The sequence below is a fragment of the Barbus barbus genome, assembly GCF_936440315.1.
Source record: "Barbus barbus genome assembly, chromosome: 8".
In the NCBI taxonomy this organism is placed as follows: domain Eukaryota; kingdom Metazoa; phylum Chordata; class Actinopteri; order Cypriniformes; family Cyprinidae; genus Barbus; species Barbus barbus.
This window is the reverse complement of record NC_136736.1, coordinates 30,998,394-31,020,445: the sequence shown is the minus strand read 5'-3', so window position 1 is coordinate 31,020,445 and position 22,052 is coordinate 30,998,394. Positions and strand designations below refer to the sequence as shown.

General features: G+C 36.7%; 1 protein-coding gene across 1 annotated transcript; it reads left to right on the top strand.

Moving 5' to 3' along the window:
* The first annotated feature begins 6,843 nt into the window (after positions 1-6,843).
* On the top strand, positions 6,844-21,572 carry LOC306873462 (ATP-binding cassette sub-family B member 6-like). Its single transcript, XM_079422777.1, has 20 exons — positions 6,844-7,038; positions 8,016-8,565; positions 11,451-11,588; positions 11,669-11,858; positions 13,261-13,353; positions 13,452-13,644; positions 13,901-14,022; positions 14,975-15,084; positions 15,190-15,255; positions 15,401-15,526; positions 17,211-17,287; positions 17,374-17,437; positions 17,514-17,599; positions 17,709-17,766; positions 18,106-18,210; positions 18,854-19,028; positions 19,325-19,437; positions 20,035-20,129; positions 20,256-20,324; positions 20,416-21,572. The coding sequence occupies exons 2-20, from the start codon at positions 8,050-8,052 to the stop codon at positions 20,573-20,575; spliced, it is 2,556 nt and encodes an 851-aa protein (XP_079278903.1). The 5' UTR covers positions 6,844-7,038; positions 8,016-8,049; the 3' UTR covers positions 20,576-21,572.
* Positions 21,573-22,052: the final 480 nt, after the last annotated feature.

The following is a 22,052-nucleotide window of genomic DNA, read 5'->3' as shown; positions in this document are numbered from 1 at the left end:
AATGCCGTCTTCAGACATCCAATGCATTGCAAGGGCCTGCGTTCAAAGTGCAGTAGCATCCAACATGCTTCAAAACTTCAAAGAATCCAGAAGACCTGCCCCAGCAATGGTGGGACGTCCATCATAAGAGTTTGTCCAGATACCAATGCAAGTACAATCCCAGAGAACCAACTACGCATCCGTGCCTCTTCAACCTAGCAGGCCTTTGAAAAGCCAAAGACATTTTGGACTAATACAACCTCAACAAACAGTTGAGACTTTTTCACCAACAGGGATTCCACAAACCCATTCCTGGTCCTGACCTGTATCCCGATGTGAAGGATAAGGTGGTTATGGAGCCAGAGTTTGAACCCAAGGTGCCAGTGCCAGCAAACACTGTCGAGGTTCAATGTGGAGAGGTCTCCGTCAAAGTGCAGGTGAAGCAAGATTTCTTGGGGAACAATCAGTTCATCAAACCCTCTGATCTGACACTGGGTGGTTGTCCATCTGTTGGATTGGATGACCATGCCAGGATTGTTGCCTTTGAGTCAGCACTACGAGAATGTGGGAGCACATTAACGGTACTGTATGTCCTGATCAGCGTTGTTTCTCCAGCTGTTGTGATCCTGTTAAGACTTGTCTAAAATGATACAAAAATCCTTGCCCAAGATACTCTTTGGTGTTCTCATGTTTGTGGTCACCTGATTTAGAAGTTATTTGCCATAACACGTCCACATGATCTAATCTTTTAGAAGTCTTTCTCTCTTGAATGATCTTTTTATTTTTTGCATTTTTAAGTGATTTTTATATTTTTTATGATTTATTGTCTTTGTTTTTTTGCATCTCTTATTTTTTCTTGTCTTTTTTATTAATTTTATTTATTAGAATAGTATTTTAATGTATTAATATCTGTGTACCACTATTTCTATTCAGATGACTGAAGATTCACTTGTTTATTCCTTTGTTTTGGTGTATTCACCTTCACCTGTTCCTAACACACCTATTGTGAAAACTAATGAAGCTATGGTTGCTCTTCATTGCATCTACCCAAGGTAAACCTCTTTAAACCTTTCAATCTAACATGGTAGCATGATAATCAGGCTTTAGTTTATACTTTAACATGGCATTTTGGTGCCATGTTAAAACTGAAAACTATTTTTTTGGTACTTTTAATAGGCCTATTTTACAAGAATAAAATTACTATTTCAGGAATTCCAAATCTAATTTTTCTTCATTTGTTTTATAATATTTATTCTACATTTGCGTATTATAACATTTGTCTCTTTGCATCTTAAGTAAAGCATTAGAAGAATATTCTTGAAATTACCATGGTACTAAAAAATTGTCGTACTTTCTTTGCTTCTCCACGTGCTGTGCATGGTTTCTTGTAACTTTCAGGAAACACAATGTGAGTAGCAATGCGTTGCGTCCCACCTGGATTCCCTATGCTGCAGCAAAAGTAGTGGTACGGAGTCTTCTAGCATTATTTTGTTTAAATTCTTAATCTGACGATCTTAACCTGTCTTACAGATGACTGGAGGTATGAGCGACCATCTAACGCTTACTTTCTGGGAGATTTCATAAACCTGGAAGCCTCAGTGGTGCGTGCTAATCACGTTCCTCTGCGGGTGTTCGTGGAAAGCTGCACCGCTACTTTGGGCCCCAGCGGGGAAGCCATGTGCCATGTACACGTTCATCGAGAACAGCGGGTGAGTGACTTTTCCAGACAGACCTTTTGAGTGCTTTACTATATTGTGCCATTGTTGGTTTCTGCTTTCTGGTGAGTCCATTAAGCCCCCAATGCATTTCAAGTGTAATCGAAGAACAAACTGGTGTGGTTTATATTTTCTCCATTTCTTTTCTGTCTGTCAAGATCAGACACGTGTTAAAAACATGAACACTGGATAGCTGCTTTATAGTAAAAACTAAAGTTATTCTAATTTAAAAGCAACACTGACAATGCATATGACTAAAAAGCTGTTTGCTTTAGAGAAATATATCATATAAAGTGATTTAGAAATAAACATGACATTAGAGTGCTAAAGCAAACATATCCACATAGCTGTAGTCAGATGCTTTCGGCTTGCGTTGACTTGTGAATGACAAAAGTAGTTTTATCTAAATGGGTGTGTTTGTTTCTTTGGTCCGGTGTTGCCTGCTGTTAGTTGGCTAAAGCCCATTAGCTTCTTGTTCCCATTTGTAGTAAATGACCCTTCAACTTAAAAGGGCTGATGCAGCACTGTTTACCGGTTTGGAGCACGGTAATAATTTGCTGTTCATGGTTTTTCAGTGCTTTGTTTCAGCAGCAAATCAGCATATTTGATTTCTAAAGGATCATGTGACACTGAAGACTGGAGTAAAGATGTTGAAAATTCAGCTTAGCATCACTGAATTAAATCACATTATTCGAATAGAAAATGCCTATTTTGAACTGAAATAGTTGAGCATAAATGACCATTTATATATATCTTTATCCCACATACCCTAAATTGGTCATATAAACCTTGTTTGACCTCTAAATAAAAGATTTGAGATTGCTCCTAAAATGTATATTTATGTTCCAAGCTTTATTTTCCTCTTTAGAGAACATGGAGTAGTGAGACTAATCCACAGCCACTTGCAAATCCAATTTTATATTTTGGTGACTGAGTTTTATGGTCCACGTCTTGCATTTGAAACGGACTGCATCCGTACACAGGGCTCATGGGAACAGGAAGACAAATAGACGTAATTAAAATGGCCATAAAAGCAATAGAAAGCTTTATTAATATGAAGTATAATGGTGTGTTTGTAGCTGGCTGATGTGTTATTTTTGTGTGTAAAGAGGGAATGTTCGTGGGAATTATTATAATTCAGGGCAGTTATGATAAATTACTAAATGTTGTTGTGAAATAAAACCATGTGTCACTGTTTTTAAAGACCAGGTGATATCAAATCACAAATAGTTTTTATGCAAAAATGTTTTAAAAGGAATTATTTAAAATGATAAAATAATAAATGTTGACAATATAAAAGAGTAAAAAGTGACTGCAAAAAATACACTTTTTCAGAATTTAACTGGTCAAAACTCTTTAGATATTCCTTTTCAGAAAATACATTTTGAATAGGCTAAAATATATTTTTGTATTTTTTAATGACAAACATAATGTATCTATAATATATGCATTAAAAAAGCCTTTATTTTTCATGTTTTCTTGAATGTGTATTTTTCTTTCATTGGCCAGTTTTTATAACAACATTATTTTTTCTAACAGTCTTTTTGTGTCATTAGCCTATATGAATATTATTCATTTAGAATTTGTTTAAAATGGGGAGTCACGTGACTTGCTCATGAACCTAGTCGCCACGGCTACATTTGACTCCTTTTTGTATTTTTTTTTTTTTTTTTTTTTTTTTTTTTTTTTTTTTTTTGCGTATTTTAAGTTTTATTAATTAATAATACTTTCACTGATGGCATACAGTCGTAAACAGCAGGAGTTGTCTCAGTAGGCTTCTCCGATTAAGAAGAAATCCAAGCTGCCGACTGCGAGTGATATGATGGACAAGATGAAGAACACTGTTACACACTTTGAGGACATTCTAAGAACCGAGTTGACGGCGATGCGGAACGAGTTCGCTTCTCACATGTCAGTTGTTCAGTCGCTATGCTCTACGGACAGGAAGCTCATTCTGCGGGCCGCCAGACTTCATGCCCCGGTGAAAACTTCCAACGGAGCAACGCTGTCTTTCTTTCCAGATTTTTCTCTGGTCACCCGCAAAAAGAAGTGCATTTGCGCCAATTAGGAAGGAGATGAGAAATGCTGGCATCCAGAATTTTCTCCTTTATCCTGCAACGCTGAAGGTCATTCTCAATCAAGGTGAACCTAAAATGCTACACTCCCCAGAAGCAAGAGATTTTCTCAGATCCCTGTCATCCACCAACTCTCAGTGAACTCCAGCTGGACATTTGCTGTCTAATCAGAGAAGAGATGCTCTAAATGGGACCTGGACTGTATGTTTGTTGGACATTGTCTCGGTGGAACTCTCAACTTCTCGTGTGCATGGATCTAGTGTGGAAACTATAAGTTTGTGTCATTCAGCGTTTGATGTTATGTCATATTTTCTGGAATCCATGTGAAAATAATTTTACTGTGGGTTGGAGTGGGTTCTGAATTGGCACAGTTGTTTTTTGTTTGTACTGCTGTTTCAGGAAGAAAATTTAATACAAGGTTGTTAAAAAATATTAATTTAAAAATGTGTTAATGCATAAACATGCACAATTTTGACACTATTATTCATTAATATTTTTGGCTGTTTGTAAATGATGTCATTATAGATTTACACTGTGTAATTTCCTTTTTGCATTGTTTATGAGAAGCCTAACTGTCCTAATAAAGCACTTCAGTTATTGTACTCTCTCTGCAAATGCCCCTGTTCCTCTAGTATTTGAATGAGGAAGGTAGACCCACCCAGATAAAGATGACAAAGGCCTCCTGTCATGAAGCGAGACGAACCCTGTCAGAGCTTATAATTAACCCTCTTAATGAAGACCACCGTCAACAATGAAATGTCCATAATGGAGGAGGAGATTTAATTACCTTTCTTTTGCAGCCCAAGTTCCAGACACTCAGGAAACAATTAAGTTCCTGTTAGTCTGTGTAATGGCCCAGAGTCTGGGCTTCGCTGACCTCCTCTATTAATAACACATACATGTCTTCAGATCACAGACTTCACTTCAGTGTATTCAGGAAATGGTGAGCCAATTGTCTTGGTAAAATGAAGGAACACAGAGGTCATTTCAGCAGTTAATTCTGGATTCTGTGGTGATGACTTATTACCAGTCAAGTACTTTTCCATGTTGAAATGTTCAAATTTATACCATTTAACTTTTTGATGCTTGTTGTCTACTACATGAACAAGTCTTTATAAGACATTTTAGCCATTCAGCTTGTGTTGTTACATCTAAACTAGTCTCGTGTAGCCGTCAGTCTAAAGGTCTGGAATCCATGGCAGCTTTCATTGGCTAAGGCCCGCCCATGAGGCCGTTTGACGAACCATTAGTTCGTTTCGTTTAGCGTCACGTTTCGGGGCGTGGAAATGTCGCCACAATAACAGACTCTCGGATGTATTTTAAAGATTCTACGCCGCAAACGTTAATTATTTCACATATGTTTGAAAATCCAGCATTTATTTGATCCTGATAAGCATTTGTCGGCACAGTTGCAAACACGACAGCTTTCTTCTTTCATGAGGGGGTTTGGTGCCACGGCATCTTTGTTTCCAGGCGGAGCGTTAAAGAACACACGTCTCCCGGAAATCCTGTAAAATTCAACCAATCCAACGACGACTTCGAAACTCCTGAAGTGTTTCCACTTTTGTGTGCCATATGCATCAGACGTTTAGCCAACGGTCCTTGGATGTGACGGCTGAGACTACATCCAAGCTGATGACCTTTGACCCTTATATTTGACCCTAATTCTATATGACTGTTTTCTTTATATTAAAGCATAAATTCGAACTGACAAATGTCTTTACCATGTACCTCTGGAATATTTACCATTCTTCTGCTGCAAAGGACAAATGTGTACCCCGACATGTTCCAGTGCCAGAAACAAGAAACACACACAATGCGCAAAATCCACTATAATTCCCCACAGCTTTCAAAAATGCCCTGTGTGAGCATATCTTGTTTTTCTTTATTCTAGTAAGGACACACAATCCTAGTCTCACATGTCCCTCATGTCTTGGTTTTGATTTTGAGAAACAAAATTTTGCAACTTTGCTGATTCTTTTTTTTCTTTTACATAACCTGTGTAATTCAACTAGAAACACACATGCACATTCAAAACCACGTGAAGAAAGTAAATAAATAGAGTAGCAAATTTTTATTTATTTTTTTTTTTTCCATGTGTGAAGTAAAAATTGTACCCTACCCTCAGCACAATGCAAAACAAAGACACAGCTTGTGTTCACTGCTGTGCTACACTTACTATAGTTACAGTATGTAGTAGTATGTACAGTATATTATGCACAATCTCTGATTGTTCTGTATGCATGGAATATCTGGATGAAAATGCAATGCAACAACTTGACCTTCTATATCCATGATGAATGAACCTAAAAGTGATGTCAGCAATTATGTTGTTTACTCATTATTTAATTAGACAGCCAAATATAAATGCATTTTATTCATACTGCTGCACATAAAGATATAAGGTAGTAGTGTGTAGTGTAAGTGGCCTATACTGCATACTTTCAGAGAGTAGACAAACATAGCCTGTATAATGCTGCCCTCTGCTGGGAAATTCCCAGTTTGGAGCAAAAATAAATAAAGTGTAAGTTAAACGATAAAGTCTAAGAAAAATGTAAGATAACATGAATCATTAAATTTTTATGATGTCTTATATTTTGTTACCTTTTGTATTGCTCTTATAAGCTTTTGTGATGTCTGAATCCCCCTTTTCTTTTTCTCTTAATGTTAATTATCGTTGTGTTTTTGTTTTTTTCTATTTGCAATTTAAATAAATAAATAAAATGTTAATTAAATGAGTTTCTTCCTTCAGGGGGCGCTCGGCTGTCCTGAAAGCCTAATCTTCCATTGACTCCCATTCAAAACTTAAGACTTTTTTTGTTTTACCGTAAACATTTACGTATAAAAAAATATAATCGTTCAAGTCAATTGATCCTAATATTATGTATTTTACATACAGTGGAAATCCACTGCAGCCGCAATGAATAAACTGATTAGTTAAAAAACGATCATTCATTAATCACAGCGAACTGTGATTGGACCATTCCTATTAGCGCTGAGAAAAGTAACGCGTCCCATGACAGCGCGTTACCGCGTAATTAGAGCGCTAGGACCACGAGAATTCTGCAGGTCTTACCAAACCCCGGTGTTTGGCGTGACGTCGGTCTGTCCCGGTGTTATTGTGTAAGTCATGGATGGCGGAGGAGTTTATGGCTGCAAGGACATACAGCAAACGCAGACGATTAATGCATTTACCAGCTGTAAGGTTCATCTGAGGGGATAAGTTAGTTATTCAAAGACTAGAAGGACCTCGGTGACATTTGAAACAGGTTAGTTTATATTCTTATTGGCCTAACACAAGTTTATATGCGCGTGCTATCACATCGTAATACTATGCTACTTTGATATGCATGGTTATAAATGACACTTACAAAGAAGAACCGTCATTTTCGGACATGCAATGTACCATCCATGGTGGTGTATTAGTTATATATAGTTATTTTTAATGGTATGCATGCAATGTACCATCCATGGTGGTGTATTAGTTATATATAGTTATTTTTAATGGTATGCATGCAATGTACCATCCATGGTGGTGTATTAGTTATATATAAGTTAGTTATTTTTAAGGTTATGCATGCAATGTACCATCCATGGTGGTGTATTAGTTATATATAGTTATTTTTAATGTTATGCATGCAATGTACCATCCATGGTGGTGTATTAGTTATATATAGTTATTTTTAATGTTATGCATGCAATGTATTAGTTATATATGCAAAATCATCTAAGTGCTGTTTCAAATTTTCTTCTAAAATGAGCGTTTTTATCAGGCTCCTAATTCAGTGATTTCACTTGAATAGGTTTTTTTCATTGCCATTAAAGTGAAATAACTTAACTTAAACTGAGAAAAATAAAATTTTTACAAGAAAACTTCAGCACCCCCCCCCAATTTCCCTAGTTATTTTTAATGTCTACATTATTTTTAAGTACATCATATTAAAGTAAATAAATGCTTGTTGCTATTTTTTAATATTAAGTAATGATTTTTCTTTATGATTTTTAGTTTTAGTATAGTTTAACTATAATAACGCTGATACAGACACAGTACTTTCTACATTTACTATGGTAATATACTGTTTTTGCACATGTGCTATTAAATACAACATTTCCCACTTGCACATGACATTACTGTGGTATTTTTTCTAACTTTTAGTAAATACCTTGGAGTAAACATGATATTAATTTTTTTTGGTTGTGGGAAATAAAAGTTGGTCAGGTTTCCTCACCGTATTGTTTTTTCCAGATATTCTTTGTGTGGGTCCATCATCATCATCATCATGGTGGAGATGAAGAGTTACTGTGAAGCGGGGGTCTCCATGCAGCAGGTTTGGGTGGAGGGCGGTCTGACTCTGTGCTTCTACTTCACCCTGGTGCCATCCGTCCTCCTCACCCTCTCCTTCCTCTTTGGCACGTTTCTGTGCGTATGCTACAGCCGTTACGGCACAGCCATGGAGCCCAAGTTCATCCCTCGCTCTCGACTCTACCGGCTCCAGGTGGGCCTGTCGGTGCTGCTCGTCCTGCAGGCTCTGGGCTGGATGGTGTTTCGAATCGCTCGGAGCGGAGAGCTGCCGGGGTACGTGGTTGTGTACGGCTGTCTCTCCATGCTGGGCTGGATTTGGGCCGTGGCCCTGCTGCGTCTGGAGAGGAGGAGGGTTCTGGTGCGGGACAGAACCAGAGGACACAGTACAGTACTGTTGCTGTACTGGGCTGTAGCGTTTGCGGCTGAAAACCTGGCGTTTGTGTCGTGGATGAGCTCTCAGTGGTGGTGGACTCTGGAAACATCTGATCAACAGGTAAGTGTGTGTGTGATTGTTTATATTAATGGAAATGTGCATATGGTAATATGTTGCATTAATGCAAGGATAGGGGATTTTTTTGCCTGTTTATCATCCACCAAGTGGAAAGTAATGGCTTACCTCTCTTTAACATCATTTATATTGAATTATGTTAAGTTATGCACCAGATTTTAGTACTTTGGGTACTTTTTAGTTTTGTTTTTTTAATGCATTGTATATTGTATTATCATCTATTTCTTTACCATAACCTTTGGCACTGATGCCATTGTTCTGAAGTGTTTGAAAGTGATGACAGATGTAGGAATCCTGCTCACACACCATGACTCAGCATTATGGTAATAGTGTGAAATGATTATTTATTTACAATAAAGTTTCAGGATCCAGCAGATAAGGTTTAACAACTCAGCAATTCTGTCAAGTTTGATGGTCATTGAACAATCATATTGAGTCATTATGTGTCTGTAAATAGTAGTCAGTCAGTGGCATGTGGAAATATTGTTGAGTCATGGTTAGTTCTAGCTGCTTTCCTTCCTGCCTGTATTAGCCACACCTCAACTGTCTAAGATCGACCTATCAGATAACAGATTTTGTGACACTTCATGACGTGGAAGTTTCACTCTGCTTCTTGCTGTAAACATTGAATGTTGAGTGCATGTTGTAAAAATGGCAATTAATTGGTCAGATTTTCCTAAAAAAAGCATTTACAAAAATAGTCAATTTTTCAAATAAAAAGCTTTGAAAATGTACGTATATAATAAAATAAAATAAAAATAATTGAGCTTTATTTTTTTATTAAATTAATTTGTGTATTAACTGTATATACAGCTTATTATTATTATTACATTTACCATTGTAATTATCTCAGGACAATCAAATAGCTGTGTGTGTGTGTTATAATTAAATATTCTATTATTAATTAACCTTTAATACATTATCAATAATTATACATGTAAATATATAATTATAACAAATATATACAGGTGCATCTCAGAAAATTTGAATATGGTGAAAAAGTGTAACTTTCATATATTTTAGATTCAATGCATGTAAAGTAAAACACTTCAATAGTTTTTTTGTTTTAACTTTGATGATTAGAGCTTACAGCTCATGAAAGTCAAAAATCAGTATCTCAAAATATTAGAATATTTCCTAAGATCAATAAAAAAAAAAGGATTTGCAAAACAGAAAAGTTCAAGTTCTTTAAAGTATGTTCATTTCTGCACTCAATACTTGGTCGGTGCTCCTTTAGCACAAACTCCAGCATCAGTGAGGAATGGCATGAAAGCGATTAGCCTGTGGCACTGCTGAGGCACTATTGAGCCTTCTGCTCGTCTGGATTGTTGGATTCTCATCTTTCTCTTGAAAATATCCCATAGATTCTCTATGGAGTTCAGGTCTGTTGGCTGGCCAATCAAGCACAGTAATATCATGGTCAGCAAAGCACTTGGAAGTGTTTTTGCACTGTGGGCAGGTGCTAAAGTCCTGCTGGAAAAGCAAATCAGCATCTCCATAAAGCTTGTCAGCAGATGAAAGCATAAAGTGCTCCAAAATCTCCTGGTAGACGGCTGCATTGACTCTGGACTTGATAAAACACAATGGACCAACACCAGCAGACGTCACGGCACCCCAAATCATCTCTGACTTCAGAAACTTCACACTGGACTTCAAGCAGCTTGGATTCTGTGCCTCTCCACTCTTCCTCCAGACTCCAGACCTTGATTTCCAAATTAAATGCAAAATTTACTTTCATCTGAAAAGAGGACTTTGGACCACTGAGCAACAGTCCAGTTCTTTTTCTCCACAGCCCAGGTAAGATGCTTCTGACGTTGTCTCTGGTTCAGAAGTGGCTTGGTAGCTCTTTTCCTGAAGACGTCTGAGCGTGGAGACTATTGATGCACTGACTCCAGCTTCAGTCCACTCCTTGTGAAGCTCTCACAAGTGTTTTAATCAGCTTTGCTTGACAGTATTCTCAAGCTTGCGGTCATCCCTGTTGCTTGTGCACCTTTTCCTATCCAATTTCTTCCTTACAGTCAACTTTGCATTTAATATGCTTTGATACAGCACTCTGTGAACCGCCACAACATTCAGTAATGACCCTCTGTCACTTACCCTCTTTATGGAGGGTGCCAATGATCATCTTCTGGATCATTGCCAAGTCAGCAGTCTTCTCCATTTATTGTGGTTTCAAAGAACCAGAGATAACCGGAATTTATACTGTAGACATGGTCATTAATTGAAACTCAAATGTAAATATTCTAATATTTTGAGATACTGATTTTTGACTTTCATGAGCTGTAAGCTCTAATCATCAAAATTAAAACAAAAAAAACTTTTGAAGTGTTTACATGTAATGAATCTAAAATATATGAAAGTTTCACTTTTTGAAATGTTACAAGAAAAAATGAACTTTTTCACCATATTCTAATTTTCTGAGATGCACCTGTAATTATACATTTTAAGTAAAACTGAAATCTAAAATTCAGTCTTTTTTATTTATAACTCCCATTTTTTAATTGTATTTAAATTAAAACATTTTTATATTTAAAACTGTTTTTGTATGTGCTTTGTTTTAAATTTGTTAAACACCTCATATTAATGCTACAATTGTTTTAATTGGTAACTCACTAATGACAGAAGATAAATTCAGTCAGCTACACTGGATCCACTGCAATCAAATCCATGCTACATAATAATATTTTATTAAAAAAAAAATCTGAAAACTTTGAAGACCTTTTTTTAGCTGATGACTAAAACAAAATGTGAGATGCATTATAGTGATGTCACTCTTTACTCTTTAGATGATATCAGAGAGATGTATGATTGAAGCAGATACAAACAATAGCAAATCATTATCATTCTGTACATAATATCATTGTTTGCAGATGGAGTTTGCTTTCTGGCTGGTGCGGTACTTCAGCTCAGGTTTGCTATTCCTGTTAGGCCTCAAGGCTCCAGGTTTGCCACGCCGCCCGTACATGCTTCTGGTCAATGAAGACGAGCGAGATGTGGAGCACGGAGCAGTAAGACATTACATTCACTCTCAAATCTTACTTATGTAATAATAATTAATCTTATTAATACATCTCTTGCATGTTTTCAGCCTCTTTTGGGTAATTCTACTGAGAATCAGTCTGCATGGAAAGATTTTGGGAAGAAGGTGCGTCTGTTGTTGCCGTACATGTGGCCTAAAGGCAACGTCCTGCTCCAGCTGCTGGTTCTGCTTTGTCTCGGGATGCTGGGAGTGGAGCGCGCCATTAATGTGTTTGTGCCCATCTACTACAAGAACATAGGTACAGAATAAGAGTCTTACTTACTCAAGAATCAATTATTTATGATATATATATACACACACACACACACACTGTATATATATACATATACATATATATATACATACAGTGCCTTGCGAAAGTATTCATACTCCATTTTTTTTCATGTTTTATGTTGCTGTCTTATGTTAAGCTGCTTTAAATTACTTTTTTCCACATCAATCTACACTCCATACACTATAATGACAAAGCAAAAACTTCTTAAAATGATTAAAAATAAAAAAAACTTAAATAAGTACAGTGCATAAGTATTCGTACCCTTAAGTAAATGTTTAGCTGAAGTACCTTACAGTTTCACGTCTTTTTTGTTTGATGCAACAAGTTTTGCTCATCATCATTTGGCAATTATCTGCCATTCTTCTTCTCGCCTTTTCACCTCTCAAGCTCTTTCAGGTTGGATGGGGGCAGACGCACATTTTCAGGTTTCTCCCGAAACATTTGATTGGGTTCAAGCCCAGGCTGGGCCACTCAAGGACATTCACAGTGTTGTGTATAAGCCACTCTTGCTGTGTTTAGGGTCATTGTCCTGTTGGAAGGGGAACCTTCTGCCCAGTCGGAGGTTCTGAATGCTCCGGACTGGGTTTTCATTAAGGCTATGTCAATATTTTGGTGCATTGAGCTTTTCTTCTAGTCTGACGAGTCCCTCAGTCCCTGCTGCTGAAAAACAGCCCCATAGCATGAGGCTGCTACCAGCACACTATACTTTTGGGATGGTACTCTGCAGGTGATGAGCAGAGCTGGTTCCCTTCAAATATGATGTTTGGAATTGAGGTTCATCAGACCAGAGAATCTTGTTTCTCACGAGTCTGAGGGTCCTTTGGGTGCTTGTTTGTAAGTGTTGCAGTGATGTTTGTCCTTCTGTAGATTTCAGAAGATTCTCCTATCTCCACTGATCATGGAGCTCAACTAGAGTTACCATCAGGTTCTTCGTCACCACTCTAACCAAAGCCCTTCTCCATCAATTGCTCAGTTTGGCCAGGAGGCCAGCTCTAGGATGAATCCTGGTTGTTTCAAACATCTTCCATTAAGGGTAACAGAGACTACATGCTTCTGTGACCCTTCAATGAAGCAGAATTTTTTCTGAAGTCTTCCCCAGATGTGTGGCTTGACACAACCCTGTTTCTGAGCTCTACAGACTGTTCTTTTGACCTCAGGGCTTGGTCTTTACTCTAATATGCATAATCAGCTGTTGGACCTTTTATTGAGATGTGTGTGCCTTTCCAAATCTATAAACAGTTTAACATAATGCAATGACATAACAAACCATGAAAAAAATAAATAAATAAATAAATAAAAATGAAGGGGTGTGAATACTTTCTCAAGGCTCTCTCTCTCTCTCTCTATTGATTTCCTCCTGTAACAGTGAACCAGCTGACAGATGGGAGCTCCTGGAAGACTCTGGCGACTACAGTATGTGTTTATGCGTTCCTGAAGTTCCTGCAGGGAGGTGGAGCTGGTGAGGGAACATCTCCCAATTTAATATGTTTGTAGTGTAACGTGGAATATCCTTTAGAATTTGACTACAATCCGATCTCCATTTGATTCCATCTGCAGGAGCGTCTGGGTTTGTAAGTAACATGCGTTCGTTCCTGTGGATTCGAGTGCAGCAGTACACTAACCGCGTGGTCCAGGTGCGTCTCTTCGCTCATCTGCACTCTCTCTCTCTGCGCTGGCACCTGGGCCGCCGCACAGGGGACGTCCTGAGAAGCATCGACAGAGGAACTTCATCCATCAACAGCCTGCTGAGGTCAGAGCTAAAAAATGTTTTTAAATGAGCATTAGCTTTAGATTAAACTGCATCTTGATACCACAGACCTTCTTATCTCAAGCACTGGAATGCAAGTACAAGGTCAAGTAGGTCAGTGTGCAATATTAATCTTGAATGCATTAGCATTCATGCATATAAAACTTAAGTACAGATAGTAAGCTTGTGCAGTAAAAGTGATCTCAGTATGTATTATCTTGAAATATAGATATGCATTATTTTTTGTTTAATCCAACAGCTACATCGTGTTCAGCATCTTCCCCACTATTGCTGACATTGTCATCGCCATTGTCTATTTCATATCCAATTTCAATGCCTGGTTTGGCCTCATAGTCTTCGTTTGCATGGCCCTCTACCTCAGTAAGTATCTAACAATGGTCATTTCTAAATGTGAATACGTGAATACATGAACACTCACATTGCTGAAGATACCGTAGTTGCTTCTTTTCTGTTTGTGTTTGTTTATTTGTGTTTTCTGGTTAAGTAAATAAAAAATGTTAAGTAATGGAATAACTATGTACAATAACTATGTACAGTATATGGAGTTATTGTCCTGTTTACACTTAAATGGCAAATTCAATTTGAATATCTTGTCTAGCTGGTTTGGGTGTGTATTGGAGGTTGGGATAATGGCTAGGTTGTATGATGGCATATTGTGCAGAACATAATATATACTGGCTTCTGTAAGTGTAGCATCTGAAACATTTATGCCCCTATTTTTTGTCATACCATTGCATAATGTTTAACTACAAATGCTTAAAAATAATGTTCACTTATTGAAATAAAGCTAAAATGACACAAAATATAAATATTGGATGAAAAACTTAAAAAAAAAAAACATAAATGAACAAATTAGAAATATTGCCTTCACAACTAAAGTTAAAGTACTAAAATTACTAAAGGTGAAATTGTAATAAAAATAAAACTAAATAGATGTGGAAAAAAGATATGAAAAATAATAAAAATGACAAAAGCATATAAGAAAATACTAAAATTGTAATGAATACGGAAAAGATGAATTCAGTATAAATTCAAGCTAATATTAAAAAATACTTCAGGGTAATGTAAATAATACCAAAATAGCACTGTCAGTTAATCTCGTTATGCAGTTTGCTTGTTTGGTGTCACTTTTTATGATTTTATAAATAAAAATGATTCATTTAAAATAGGAACTGATATTACTTTACAGTTAATTCACAAAATGTGAACAGTCCATTGCATGCTGTACAGATAGAGTCACTAAAGAAAGAATGGAAATATACTAGATCAGCACTTGATTTATTGATTGATTGCTGTTATGTGTCTCTGTCAGCTCTCACTATTGTTATCACTGAATGGAGAACCAAATACAGACGAGATATGAACACACAAGATAACAATGCCAAATCGAAAGCTGTGGACTCTTTATTGAACTTTGAGACGGTATGGCTTTGATTTGTCTGACTAAGGCATCAGAATGTGTGTTACAAGAAATATTAAACTTGTGCTATGCATATGCTGTGATTTAAATTATGATATTTTCAACAGGTGAAATATTACAATGCAGAGAGTTATGAAGTGGGTCGCTTTGAGGATGCCATCTTGAAATATCAGGTAACCTTTAAGAATATTTTTAGACTGCTCTCCACACAACATTTGTTGTATTTCATCTTTATCTTAGAGGCAGTTGATCTGAAATGAATTTAATGTTGAAGAGCTCACAGTAATATAAATAAATGCCACTTTTTCTTTTGCTCAGGTATCGGAGTGGAAGACCAACGCTTCTCTGGCGCTCTTAAATCAAACACAAAACCTCATCATCGGCTTGGGTCTTCTGACCGGATCTCTGCTCTGTGCGTACTTCGTGACAGAGGGAAAGTTTCAGGTACGAACAGTCAGGACTCCTCAGATATCAGACCAGTGCCTGATAATTCTGAAGCCATCAAATAATCTATGGTTTATAGCAGGATTTTTTTTTTTAATAAATAGAAAGAAGGAACATAAATGTACACTACTGTTCAAAAGATTTATTTTTTTGAATATTCAGTAAAGATGCATTAAATGCATCGTAAGTTACAGTAAGTTTAACTCAAATAAATACAGTTTTGCATTACAAGAACAAATTATTACATTTTAAATATATATTTAAATAGAAAAATGTTATTGCTCAATGTTAGTGTTTTACTGTATTTCTAAGCAAATAAATGCAGCCTTGTTGAGCATAAGACATGCATTTCAACAACTAAAAAATCTTACTGACTCCAAATGTTTGAACAGTAGTGTCAGGGCCGGCGCGTACATATAGGCGAACTTGGCAGACGCCTAGGGCTGCAAAAAGGACAGATATTTTAGTTTATCTTTTGGGCATTCGTTTGAAATTATTGCACTCATATCAACAAGTTATCATCCCTTATTTCTTCTAAATCTAAATTATCTTTGCTTCATAGTAAAGCCGCTCCCAAGCCATCCCCCACCTGAGCGGCGTCAATAGGCTACTCACAGAGCCGATTCTCCCTAGAATAGCAAGCTGCATAGGGCCCCCGAAACACCAGGGGGCCCCTTGCTCTCAAAGATATTTTAGTTTTGTTTTTTAATTTGGCCAGCGGTTATGAAAACATGAATAATCATTTATGTTAATGCGGTGCGCTGTCACCCTCTCTACGTAAAAATCAGTCAAATCATGTAACATGAATGTCGTAGGCTACAGTCTCTTGCTCAAGACCAAAAAAAACGAATTGAAAGCGTTCCGAGCCGCGGAAGAGATACTGTTTCTCGAGTGCTTTCCGTGAGCGCGATTGAAGACGGAGAGAAACACAGACAAATGTGTTTCATTCATTGACAAGGGATCATTCATTGAATCACTTGGTTGACCCACTTAAGTGATTACCAGCTTGCATCAGTTGCTTTTTAATGCAGTTGTATCAAACAAATTCTCCAGTCTTTCACATGCATCTTTAAAATATTTAATTATGAGAGTGAAGTGGGGGCGGCACGGCAGGGTTTTGCCTAGAGCGGCAGATGAGCTTGCATCGGCCCTGAGTAGTGTATATGTATACAGTGGACAGTTCTTCTCACTTTACAATTTGACTGGATGAGCCACATTCAAAGTCATTGTAAAACAGCCAATAAATGCTACTTTCTAAAGTTTCAGTGTTGCTTCATAAACAGCCTAGAGTTTGGTTAATGCACTACATTACTTTCCCAACCAGGGATTTATGAGATTGTGGTTGAAATGCCATTGTCATATTTCCACTCCAGGCTGAGGTTTTACTATTGTTTACATATCAGAGTTCATGCTCACATTTCACTGCCTTATATTTTATTGGATTGTGGTGGTTAATTCATTCAGCTGGCACAAAGTGATAAAGGCAGTACATAACAATCAAACAAATACAGAATTTAATTTTAAAAAATCATATCATTTTAATATATTTTAATGTCAAATGTAATAAAACAAGAAAAAAATATATACATATATTATTTCAATGAGCAGTGAACAAGCAGAGATTTTTGTAAGAGTTTGTTTGTCATGTGACATGAACTACATGAAACTCATAATGGTCTTCCAGGTCGGAGATTATGTGCTGTTTGGGACGTACATCATCCAGCTCTACACTCCTCTCAACTGGTTTGGAACGTACTACAGGCATGAAGCTTTTGTCATCTGTTTATAGATAACTGTATATATTTTTAAACAGAACGAACAGTAAACGTGTATCTTTCCTCTAACAGAATGATCCAGAATTCCTTTATTGATATGGAAAGCATGTTCGAGCTCTTCAATGAGGAAGAGGAGGTGAGTGGAAGGTTTATCAATGAAGTTTACTTTGCAGAAGCTTTGGGATAATTAAAGACATGATGATTTGATTTAGGTGAAGGATGAGGTCAACGCAGGAAACCTCGACTACAGCCAGGGAAAAGTAGAGTTTGAGAATGTCTTCTTCAGCTACACCCAAGGGTGAGCAGCTTCAGTCATATTCGTTTCTGTTGTTTTTTATTTTATTTTATTATTATTAGAGTAATTTGTGTCACAAATAAGCAATATTCAGAATGGGATATTTTTGCAGCAAGGAGATTCTAAAAGACGTTTCTTTTACCGTTCTCCCTGGACAAACAGTTGCACTTGTAAGTCTATTCTATTCTATTCTATTCTATTCTATTCTATTCTATTCTCTGCTGCTCAAGAAACATTTCCTATTATCAATGTTGAAAACAATTGTGCTGCTTAATATTTTTATGCAAATCATGATATACTACCATTCAAGAGCTTGGGTTCAAAGATTTTTTTAAAAACAAAAAGGTATTAATAGTTTTTTTCAGTAAAGAGGCATTAAATTGAATTAAAGTGACAGTAAAGACATTTATAATGTTACCACCAAATCAGCGTATTAGAAAAAAAATCGTAAATATTCCAAACTTTTGAGCACTAGTGTATGTCTAATCACTTTTTTTGGTTTATTTCAGGTCGGACAGTCTGGATCAGGAAAGAGCACCATCATCCGACTGCTTTTCCGTTTTTATGACGTTCAGGGCGGGTGTGTAAAAATAGATGGCCAAGACATCTCAAAGGTGAGCCTGCCATTGATACAAGGGCACCCAAATATTACCTTTAAAGAGGTCATATCATGCGATTTCCTTTCTCTTTGGAGTGTTACAAGCTGTTTGTGCATAAATAAGTTTAAGGCTTATTTAAGTCTTGAGTTTTGTGCGTAACACGTGTGTGTGTGTGTGAGAGAGGGGAACAGGGTCACATCACAGCGGAGTGTACAGCTACAGCCCGTCAGAAATCGTCTTAACCGTGGCTTGTGTGCAAATACATACGAGCATCATCACTGTGTCTGTCACGCGACTCTGTTCCCCTCTCGGGCTTGAGCTGATAAAACTAACTTGAAAGCTGAAGATTGAGATTATGGTAAGGGGCGTTACATTTCCAACGCGTGCTTTTGGTGTTCGGCCAATCACAATGCACTGTGCCAGTTGGCCAATCAGAGCAGACTGTACTTGTTGGAAGGAGGGGCTTTGTAGAAAACGACGCGTTTGAGAGAGGCGGGGCATAGAGGAACTACAATAATGTACAATATTTGAAAAATAATGTCTTTTTACACCAAATACACAAAATAATGATCTTTAAAATAGCATCATACGACCCCTTTAAATTCCTGTCATAGCTATTTAAATTGCACTAAATGTGGCGTGTCTGGTTGTGTCTCAGGTGAAGCAGTCCTCTCTCCGCGCTCACATTGGCGTCGTACCTCAGGATACTGTCCTGTTTAATGACAACATTCGAGATAACATCCGCTACGGTCGAGTTTGTGCTTCTGACCAGGAGGTGGAGGAGGCTGCCATCGCCGCTGACATCCATGACAAAATCATAACCTTCCCGGAGGGTGAGAACCATGTATACAAAATCTACAACTTTGCAGCATTGAATCATATTTAAACTGTTGTCAATTAATATATAAAATGTGCTTATATACATTTTTTTTTAAATAATTTAGTTTAACTTGGTTTACTAAAATAACTAAAACTGAAATAAAAAATGATTTGATTTTGATAAAAAATGATATAAAAAAAAAGACAAAGTAATAAAATGGGAAAATATGGATATAAAATAACACTAGTATGCCATCCTCTTTGAGTCTAGATAATATAGCTGATATTCATAATTAATATTTATTTGTAGGCTATGACACTCAGGTGGGTGAGAGGGGGCTAAAGTTGAGCGGAGGAGAGAAGCAGAGAGTCGCCATCGCTCGCACCATCCTCAAAGCGCCACAGATCATCCTCCTCGACGAGGTACGGCATCACCAGTGCATTATGGGAGAATGCATACGCAATGTGGGAACTATCCTGGTTTTGCCTTTTGTTTTTATGATTTCTTGTTGAGAAGTTGTTTTAAAATTGTTTTCACAAAATTAGATAATGCTGTGCAATTACATTACTGTTCAAGAGTTTGGAGTCTGTTAGATTTTTTAAGAAATGAATACTTTGAAAATAAAAATGTAAATATGTTAATGCATTTATAATCTTAAAAAAGATTTCTCTTTCAAATAAATGCTGTTCTTTTGAACTTTCTGTTTATGGAAACATCCTGAATAAATGTCACTATTAAATTGTAATAATATTTCACAAATGTTACTGTTTTAATTAATTGTAGCTTTGATGAGAGACGTCTTTCTAAATATTACAAAATTTAAAAATCTTACTGACCCCAAACTTTTAGTTTGATATGTTGGACTAATGAAATTTCAGTGAGAAGAGCTTCTCAGCGGTAGTGGACAGAAATAGAAAACAAGCAAGCAATTGTCTTGTGATTAGAACAAAAACTGTAAAAGAGATTTATTTATGTAAAACACACAGTACTAATTTCCTCATCTTCTACTCTTCCTATAGGCCACATCTGCTCTAGACACACAGACGGAGCGAAATATTCAGGCCTCACTGGCTAAAGTCTGCGCCAACAGAACCTCCATTGTGGTGGCACACAGGTAAACACATCATTAAATCAATTAAAAGATGTTTTTACTCAAATCATCTTCCATCAGTTACTATAGTGATAAAACAAGTCATGAATTTCTTATTGTATAACACCATCATTGATTTGCACATTGTAGATTGTCGACTGTGATTGGAGCCGATGTGATTCTGGTACTCCGTGATGGACAGATTGTGGAGAGAGGAAGGTGGGTTTATTTACTGGTATACTGAACACACATAGACAAAGTTAATACATGAACTATGTGGTTTAAAGTCTGGTTTTGTTGTTTGTGGTAGGCATGATGAGCTGTTGGCGAAGGGAGGCCTGTACTGTGACATGTGGCTCAAACAGCAGCAGGCGCAGGATTCAGACTCGGCCTCTGACACCGAGACCAAGGACAGGAAATCTGAGAAACTACAGCCACAATCATCCACTGCAGGACATAAGGGACATTAGGCACATGAGACATGCAATCAAATCTGGTTTCGTGTGCATTTCAAGCTCGTCCAATGCTGTTTTGACATATAAGAACGATGATGATTTAATATAATTTTTTTTTTTTTGCCAGTTCTTAAAAATGAACCATGTTGCCTAAGGATTTATTTATTTATGAGATATTTAAGTCCTATTTTATATTCCTTTTGCAATTACTTTTCACTCATTTCCATTAAAGTTCATTTATAATGCTTATTAATATGAGAGAAGACTGACAGAGTATAAAATGATGGCTCCTTCCACTACTATAACTGAAGTATGTTGAATGTACAGTTATTTTATTTTAATCAGTCAGTAGATTTATCTTTTCTGATGCGTCGCTGTTCTTTGTAATAGCGAACATTCGGCAACTAGTTGTAATTGTATATATGATGTACATCAGAACACATTGGAATTTTATTTAAAAATGAATAATTATATTTCTGGTGCCATTGTATAACAGTAAATACTGATATTTGATTTTCTATACAGACTAAGTTTAAATTTAGGGCTAGATTATAGGCGGGGTGGGGCGGATCATTTCCTCAATCAATTTTCATGTTAATTTCTGATATGTGCACATTTGTCTGACTTTTTTACTTTATGATCATTTGTTCGCTTAAAGATCATTTTGTTATGCTGTGTGTGTGGAGGGATATGTATTGCTTGGATGCAATTCTGTACAACTTCCGTTCAATTTAAGGGACATAGGAGCTTGCTTACTTTATAGGACTTGCACTAAACTCAGGGGACAAGGTTGAAATGAGCCATCGGGGTGTGATTTTGCTGTACTATGTAGATTTCCAGACAAAGAAGTGTAGTAGTTTGATTATTCAAAGAACGGGAGGAGAAATATCAACTGATAGAGTTTGCCTTGGACAAAAAAACTCAATCGTAAAAGGATGCATAAAGTCTGTGAATATTTTTAGCATGTATTTTATTGTGCAATAAAGGCAATGAAGGGAATATGTTTATATTAATATGCTTTTTGTGATTATTGATCGCATTGTTTTGTGTGTAAAATATTGTATGGGCATTAAAATGCCATACATATTTCCTTTATATTTTGTTTAGAAATAAAAATCCACAAAATTATATAAAAAACCCCAATGTTATTACTATTGTATTGTTGTATTAGAACGCACTGAAAGAGACTTGACTTTTTTTACACTAGGGGGCGCTTTAGGGCCAAAAACAGGAAAACTCTATTAAGTCTAATTCAAATCAGTGTGTTTGTGTGTTATTAGAGATACACCTGACATGTAATCGTTTAAATCTGCTGCTCTATTGCTGCGAAGTACTTGGCATATAAATAAAAAATCTTGCTTTCCCAATTTCAAATAAATTAAAAACGTCGTAGTGAGTAATCATAAACTACTGAGATTGGTCCATCAAAAATAGCGGTGAGAAAAGTAACATGTAAAGTTGGTCTGTGATATTGGGAAACTTTAATAGTATA

What these genes read in the sequence shown, in the direction of transcription:
- LOC306873462 (XM_079422777.1), top strand. Translation starts at nt 8,050, where the DNA reads ATGGTGGAGATGAAGAGTTACTGTGAAGCGGGGGTCTCCATGCAGCAG. An exon ending in TGGTTTGGAACGTACTACAG is followed by an intron (nt 17,288 to 17,373) that starts GCATGAAGCTTT and finishes TTCCTCTAACAG; the next exon opens with AATGATCCAGAATTCCTTTA. An exon ending in AATCATAACCTTCCCGGAGG is followed by an intron (nt 19,029 to 19,324) that starts GTGAGAACCATG and finishes ATTTATTTGTAG; the next exon opens with GCTATGACACTCAGGTGGGT.